The 8,468-nt window shown below is 41.7% G+C and overlaps 1 protein-coding gene across 4 annotated transcripts in view; it reads right to left on the minus strand.

The window, feature by feature from the left end:
- The window catches only part of ATP6V0A1 (ATPase, H+ transporting, lysosomal V0 subunit a1), a 54,588-nt gene that overhangs the window by 43,736 nt on the left and 2,384 nt on the right, over positions 1–8,468 (minus strand). For all 4 annotated transcript variants that reach the window (XM_004684160.2, XM_004684159.2, XM_004684158.2 and 1 more), the window contains exon 2: positions 6,437–6,600. In XM_004684160.2, the coding sequence (XP_004684217.1) occupies positions 6,437–6,553 (117 nt within the window). In that variant the 5' untranslated portion in view covers positions 6,554–6,600. The remainder of the gene's footprint in view (positions 1–6,436; positions 6,601–8,468) is intronic.

Consider the following 8,468-nt stretch of genomic DNA (forward strand, 5'->3'; position numbering starts at 1 on the left):
ATATATATATATATATATATCCATATAAAATCACAAGGGCTTGGACAACTTAAAGATAGGTTCAGTTAGTTAATCATTCAAAGGTATATAAGCACAAGTTTTAGAAAATTTATTCCAAAAAGGAGTAAAATGAAGGGACACTCCTCAATTAGTATGTGAACTTTGCCAGTGCAATCTTAACATCAAAATAAAAATAGTTTAAGAAAGGACAACCACAGGCCAATGTCACTTACAAATATTAATGGGAAAAATCCTAATAAAATACAAGGAATACAAACTTTAAAATTCAAAAGCATTATCTCATTTTTACTATAAGAGTTTTACATTAAAAAGACAAACAAGGGCCACCCTGGTTCAGGGGCTTCAGTTACATCCAGGTGAGCGGATAAAGACAGCTTTATCAGCTATCACCAACCACTGCAGCATGAGTTCGATCGTTGGCCAGGGAGCTGATCCACATGGTGTAGCAGACCTCTCCTGTCTAGCCTGCTGCTACCTTCAGCAGTGTTTCAGTGGATCTGCCTGTTCTGCTCCCCACTCTTTGTCTGGTGAATCCTCTCACCCGCAACATTTCTGGCCTACACCCCAGCTTTTGTATGCACAAATAAATAAATTTAAAAAAAAAACTACACAAATGATAAATAAGTATATGAAAAGATGTTCCACGTCATTAGCTAAGAGGGAAATGGAAATCAAAACCACTAGGTACTGGGCCCTCCCTGGTGGCGCAGCGGGTTAAAGCACAGCACTAAGAAGCTTAAGCCACTTCCACATTAGTTCAATCCCCGCCTGCCCCAGAGGAGATCCACATGGCGTGACAGACCTCTCCTGACCCGACCGCTGCTTCCCTCAGCAGTGTACTTTGTCAATCTGCCGGTTCTGCTCCCCACTCTGTCCCTGGTGAATCCTCTCACCCTCCGCATCTCTGGCCTACCTCAGTTCTGTCTGAATAAATAAATCTTAAAAAAAAAAAAAACCAAACCCGGCCCTCCCTGGTGGCTCAGCGGGTTAAAGCACAGCACTGAGAATCTAAAGCCGCTTCCGCATGAGTTCAATTCCCGCCAGCCCCGGAGGTGACCACATGGTGTGGCAGACCTCTCCTGACCCACCCGCTGCTCCCCTCAGCAGTGTACTTCGACCATCTGCCTGTTCTGTTGCCCACTCTGTCTCTGGTGAAGCCTCTCGCCACCCCTGAGCCTCTGGCCTGTACCCCAGTTCTGTATGCACAAATAAAATAAAATCTTTAAAAAAAAAAAAAAAAAAACAAACCCACTAGGTATTATGTCACACCCCTTAGGATACACACAGGATACACACGTCACACCCATTAGGATACATACATACATATACACACACACAGCCACGGAAAAGAAGAAATATTGGTGAGAATGTGAAGAAACTAGAACTCTTATACAAAGTTTATCTGAATATAAAACGAGGTGGCTGCCATGGAAACAGACTGAAGGGTTCCAAAACATTAAACTTAGAGTTACCATATGCCCCATCAAGTTGCTCCCACACATATATACAAAAGAAATAGAAACAGGTACTGAAACAATTACATACACAGGAATGTTTATAGCAGCATTATTCACAGTAGCAAAAAGTACAAATAATCCAAATATGTTCTCAAATTGAAGAATGGATAAATAAAAGGTGGTATGTACATACAGTGGAATACTATTTAGCCATTAAAAGGAATGACATATATGCTGCAATATGGCTGTATCCTGAAAACAATATGATGACACGAAAGGCAGTGGGTCATATAAAATAAGGAGAAAGTACATGGTAACCTTAATAATGAAGATAAGGCAGTCAATAAAATTCCACAATTATCTGCAACAATAAATTTAGGAAATCAGATGCTGAAAGGAATCTGCATAATGTAATGGAATTTTCCAAAATTTTAAGAGTAAACTTCTCACTTAAATTGTGAAACATTAAAAAAAAAAAAAAACTTCCCCAAAATCAAGAGCAAGACAGGAATGCATGTGACAGACACTGAGCATTTTGCTTTACTTCCTTATTAACAAAAATCCCAATTTTGTTAGGACAAATTTGTTTAGGGTCAATTGAAGACTACACTTCTTAGATTCCCTTACAGTTAAAAGATGCCATCATTCTGGCTGATGATAAATTAGCAAGTCTACAACTTCTGGGAAAGTTCTTTACCTCTCGTACTTCCTTCTTCCTGCATAGAATGTGCATGAAATGCCTGGCATTGTGGTGGTCGTCTGTAAGTACAAGACTCAAGTGCTCAGTGATAGTCAAACAGGAACAGAGAATGATCTTAGGACACTGAAGACAGAGCAAAGCTGGGAGTAATGTAATATGAGAAAAGTATACCACATCACAGGGGCTTCAGTTACATCCAGGTGAGCAGATAAGTTCACTGGGCAGAGTTCACTGTGCAGTACACTTTGACCTCATAGTTAGTCACACGTGACACTCAGCAATGCCCTTCCCCTCCTCCTTACAATCCTGGGAGCAGCAGCTCTGTGAGATCACTATTACCTTCATACTAATACTATGACATGATTTGCCTTTTTTCAATCCCATTCTCTCATGAGAAATAAGAGAAGTTTTCCAGAGGCTCACAACATACATCACATCAAACTAACTGCAAAGGCAAAGATGAGAACCCAATGGCTTTTATTAATTCAGATTAATATTAAAGAGATTCTCAAAAATGTAAAAGCAATGCCATGCTCCTTTTTGTTTTATTTTGGAAAACACAGAGTTCATTAAAATGTTTTTTTATCCTAATGCAGTTGATTTACTATTACAATTTCCAATTGATTTAATAAATATTTTAGACACTTCTCAGTTTTAACTACCAATTCAATAAATAGCTATACAAGCTCACATAAAAGCCCTGTGTGGGTCCTCAATAATTTGTAAGAAACCAGAAAGTGTGAGAACCACTGATCTAGAGAAACTATCACAAAGGCAACACTGTAATAGCAAAAATTTTACATCAGCCTACGTGTTCATCAGAAGGAGAAAAAAAGGGAAATGGTGGATGGCTTTACAGTACTGTAAGGCATTTTAAAGGAATGAGCTAGTGGGCCTTTCTCATGGCAGTGTGAATTTAACACCCCCTCCCTTCAACCAGGGTGCTGGCCCACAAAGGGTACAGCAGACCTCTCCAGGCAAGCCCTTTGTTCCCCTCAGCAGTGTATTGCAATGAAGCCCCCACCTGCTCTGCTGCCCACTCTCTCTCTGGTGGGTCCTCTCATGTGAACCCCCTCACCTCTGATCTGCACTCCAGTTCCTCTATACAAAAATAAATACATACATATATAAATGAATGCATGAATGAATAATTGAGCTATGCTGACTGTACTGTGACAGCCTGAGCAGCCTGTGTGGCTACTACAACCAGAGCGAGGTAGATCCCCAAAGATACACATGACCCACCACTGCACCAATGACCATGAGGTCACCCTGAGGTACTGGGCACGGGGTTTCTACTCTGCAGAGATCACCCTGAACTGGCAGTGAGATGGGAAGGACCTGACCCAAGACACGGAGCTGGGGGGGACGGAACCCTCCAGAAGTGGGCAGCTGTGGTGGTGCCTTCTGGAGAGGAGCAGAGATACAAATGCCACGTGCAGAATGAGGGGCCGCTGGAGCCGAGAGTCCTGGGATGGGAGCCCCCTCCTCAGTCCTCTATCCTAACTGTGGGCATCACTGCTGGCCTGGTTCTCCTTGAAGCTGTGCTCACTGGGGCTGTAGTGGCTGCAGCTGATGTAGAGGAAGAAGCACTCAGGTGGAAAAGGAGGAAGTTACACTCAGGCTGCAGGCAAGGCCAGTTTCCAGGGCTCTGATGTGTCTCTCAGCCCTAAGGTGTGGGAGAGCTGCCTGTGGGGCTGAGTGATGCAGTGTTTTTTCTCATCCCCACATTGTGACTTCAAGATCCTCTGGTTTCCTTTACTGCAAAAGACTTCTGAATGGTCTATGTTCCTATTCGATAATTTGTGAGGTGGGAGACAGGCCCCACCCTGCCCACCAGGCTCCTCCCGCACTGCCCTGTGTCCTCTTCCTCATGACTGTCCTGTTCCAGCAGAAGCGTCCTAGGCTGTGTCCACCCCGTCTTTGTGTTTTCCTCAAAAACAGTAACTATTTCCCTCTTGAAATAATAATTCAGTTCTGAAATTACTTTTTCTAAGCCACTCTTTGGATTTGATGGGCTAATAGAAATGATTCCTAAAATTTGAGATGAAATAAATTTATTTTTTCCAGAAAAAAATAAATAAAAATAAATAAATAAAGCTAAATATACAATACGAAGTGTGTAACTTTAAAATGTAAAAATTATACCATGCATTATCGTTTAATGGTACAGACATACATAGTGAAAGTCAAAAATAAAAATATGCTCTAACAGTAAAAGCAGAAACTTCCACAGAGTTTACCACCTTTGGGAGGAAATGAGAGGAGCGGCATGAAGGAAAGAGTAATGTCGCTTCAGTTGGTTGATTAGTAAGTAGATAGTAGAAAACCTGATTTCATTCTATGACTCCTTTTAAATATTTGCATGATTGAAATAAATCATGAATAAAATCTTATACTGCTTAATACAAAAAGTGGATCTTAGGCGGAGAAACACCACAGGACCAGAATTGCAAATTAAGGGTGACTTAGGTTTGATTTAGGCTTCAAGTCCAGAAAACTGGGAGAATATCTATGCACTAGCTCATGTTTAGAAAGTCAAATGGAGAAATAGCTTGTTGAAAGGTATGGGGCTGGAATTCAGACACAGGGAGCTTGAGAAGTAGAGGTGACAAAAATCTTAGGTGTAAATGTTTGGAAGCAAGGCCAGAATAAAAGGAGCTTTGAGGATAGATGAGATCACAAAAAAAAAAAAAAAAAAAAAAAAAGGTGCTAAAGGAAGATGTGGGTGTGGAGAAGATAACCAGAGGGAGCAGAGGAAAGCTTTTAAGGAACAAAGCCACCTGCAAGAAGGAGAGGCCAAGGCAAGATGGTGTGAGTCATTAGAAAGGCAAAGGAAGGAATCAGAGCCAGGGAGAACATTCAAAGACAGATGTGTAAAAGGTTCAAGGAGAGTGAGGAATTAGACCACATCATAAGTTATAGCGGTGCAGTTTCAGCTCTGACAGAACTTCCTGAAAGGCTGCAGCTCCAGCCAGGAAGCCGGTATTAGTTCTACCCTGTGCTGACCACTTCTCTCCTTCAACTATTCGTGCTAACCAGTGATGACGATTATCTAGGACGTCAGCCCTAAGAACACAGTAATGAATGTCTCTGTCTTCGGGGAAGTTAGATCATTGTAAAGGAGAGAAGTTTTAACCAGATATACAGGTGGATGTAAAAATCACAGCTCTGGGCCCTCCCTGGTGGCGCAGTGGGTTAAAGCACAGCACTGAGAAGCTTGAGCCACTTTCGGATGAGTTCGATTCCTGCCTGCCCCGGAGGAGATCCACATGTCGAGGCAGACCTCTCCTGACCCACCCGCTGCTCCCCTCAGCAGTGTACTTCGTAGATCTGCCTGTTCTGCTTCCCGCTCTGTCTCTGGTGAATCCTCTCACCCTCCGCATCTCTGGCCTGTACCCCAATTCTATATGAATAAATAAATAAATCTTTAAAAAAAATCACAGCTATAATGAACACTAGAAGAGGCATGAGGAGCTTTGAGACGGCACAATGGGAACTGTCCACAGCCTACTCCTTTCAGGAATGTATATGACACTTTCCTAGACAGTAGATCCACAGACACATTTTTTAACTTAAGATATCTATTTTTTTATAGCATCTCCAAGTGCCCAACATAATGCTTCAAAATAATGGATATTCGGGGTCCTCCCTGGTGGTGCAGGGGTTAAAGGCTCAGCACTACCAAGCTACCACCAGTCACTACAGCATGAGTTCGATTCCCACCCAGGGAGCTGACCCACATGGCACAACAGACCTCTCCTATCTCGCCTGATGCTCCCCTCATCAGTGTAGTTCAATGAACTTCAGTATAGTTCATTGAATCTGTCTGTTCTGCTCCCCACTGTCTCTGGTGAATCCTCTCACCCCCCGCCCCCACCTTTGGTCTATGCCAGTGCTTGTATGCATAAATAAATCAATCTTTAATAAAATGCTATCAGTGTTATGGACCTGAGTGTTATGACACTCAAAAGCAAGCCTTGAACAGGTTAATTTGGTGTCCTTTAGCTGCATTCTAAACAATTATCTTGAAAATGCCCAGATTATTCTCAAAGGGGGAGCAAACAAAAGCCTGGGAAACACTGGTACAAAACAGTCTCATCTCTAGAGACAAATCAAAGTGTACAGTTTACCAATAGTAAGCATGTGTTATAATGTTATTTTTGCAAATAAAAAGCAAAACATTCATTATAAGATAATTGGTCATGACAAAAAAATAGTTTAGTGGGCATCAAGAAACAGCCCCACAATTACTTACATCACGAAACTGAACTTTTCCAAGTTCTCCTAATTCACTGACACAACAATAAGCAGCTTCAGACTGGAGAAAAAGCTGAGCCAGCGTCATCTCCTCACTCCGGAAAAGCTCCCCCATGGTGGCAGAACGTGCCAATCAACTGAGTACCTGGATTTCTCGCCAACCTAAGGCAAAAAGAGAAAATTACATGATCTTAGAAATTACTAAACGGGCTAAGAACAAATAACACCCTGGTGAGTGCATTTCATATCTCCAGCCCCATGCTGACAGATCTTTAACAACTGTTTTGACATTCTATTAGAAAGATGGAAAGGAAAAACAGCAAAGGCATTCCTAAATCCTCTCCCGCAGAGCACCCTGTGAAAAACCACTTCCTCTGCAGTCAACACCAGGATCAGATGACGATATTTTGGGATATCCCAGTACCTGAGCCTGTATCCAGATTAAAGACAGGAAATAGAATCCCAATAGTTATTTAAATACCCTGACACAATACTAGCCAGTGGTATCCACACTGCTCTTTTGTGTGTGTTTGTACCAGAAAACAAACAGAAGATACCTCAATTACCCTTTCCTAAAGAATGTCTTCACTGCTACTAATTTTCTACCCTCTATTCCATTTTTTTAATTAATGAATCTTCCCACACGGCTGTGATGTTTGGACAGCGTTTGGTTTCTCCCCTCAGGTGTATCCCACCAACGCAGCATCTTTGACTCAGCCACAGTCCCTTGTGCTCTTCTCTCCCCGTTCTGAAAATTCTCACTCCCTCCCCTGCTGTGCACCTCAGATCTGCGGTCAGTTTGCAAGTTTTGTCTTTCTCTTTCATATGTAAATGAAACCACCGATATTTATCTTTTCCTTCTGACTTATTTCTCTTAGCATAAATCCCTTCTAGCTCCATCCATGTTGCTGCAAAACTCTAAAAATGGAACTAACATATGATCCAGCCATTCTACTCTAGGAATTCACGGAAAGAACACAAAAACACTAAATCAAAAGGAAACTTTCACTCCTATGTTTATTGTAGTATTGTTTACAATAGTTAAGACATGGAAACAACCCAGATGCCTCTACTCCATTTCTAACAGCCAGAGTCCCAACAGCACCTTAAAGCTACAGCAACTGCAAAGAGGTCAAGCTTCCAAATGTCTCAGGAAGCACTATTCTCTCTGTAAGGTATGCAAACATGTAGATATTATCTTAAAAAACAACAACAACAACACAACCACCCCCCAGCATACAGAGATCAATTTCAAATCAGGCAAGATAGGAATACATTGAATATACTGATAATGACAAAGCAGTTTTATCAAGCTATATAGAATTAGCCTTCCACCTCCACAACCTTCGGTTTCTTAACCTCACTTTAAGGAGTAATTACATCTTCCCATCTGTCAAAGCTTCTCAAGTATGAGTCATTAAAGGTTTCGCTTTTAGGGTGGACTGTGTAAGAAAGACAATTGGCGCTATCAGTGGTCCTGAAACTGCAATTATTTGTTCTCAGCAATTGTAAGGCAGAGACTGTACAGCATCTAAACTCGGTAAGGACATATCTTGAGGCAACCATATTGGTGAGAATGACATCAAAGGGAGGGCTTCTCTTGTAAGGTTTTGGGCGACATTTTGAGAAATCTGAATGACAAACCTTAGTGCATTAAATGTTTAACGCTGCAAATTAACATACCCAGGCTGAGGGCAAAGATTTCTCAAGAGATCCTGTGACTTGACTGTCTATGCCTAAACCATCAAAGAGCTGTAGCCAGCTTCCCACACATCTCCCCTCAACAAGGACAGATTCCCGACCTCTATCAAACATAAAATTACACCTGATAGCACAGTTGAGAGGCTGTCAATAGTGATAGCTTTCAGTGAGAGGCCGCCCTGCTTCTGTTCTTTAATGATTACAGGTCTCTCTAGAACCTGTATCTGTGAATTATATTTAAAATTTTAAAAAGGCCAAAGCGACTAGAGGTGGTCACAAAACAAAATATTCAAAATCATCCGCACAAGCTGAGTCCACAAAGCACCTTC

This window comes from Condylura cristata, unplaced genomic scaffold, assembly GCF_000260355.1.
Source record: "Condylura cristata isolate star-nosed mole 26May11 unplaced genomic scaffold, ConCri1.0 scaffold00017, whole genome shotgun sequence".
NCBI classification, from domain to species: Eukaryota; Metazoa; Chordata; class Mammalia; order Eulipotyphla; family Talpidae; genus Condylura; species Condylura cristata.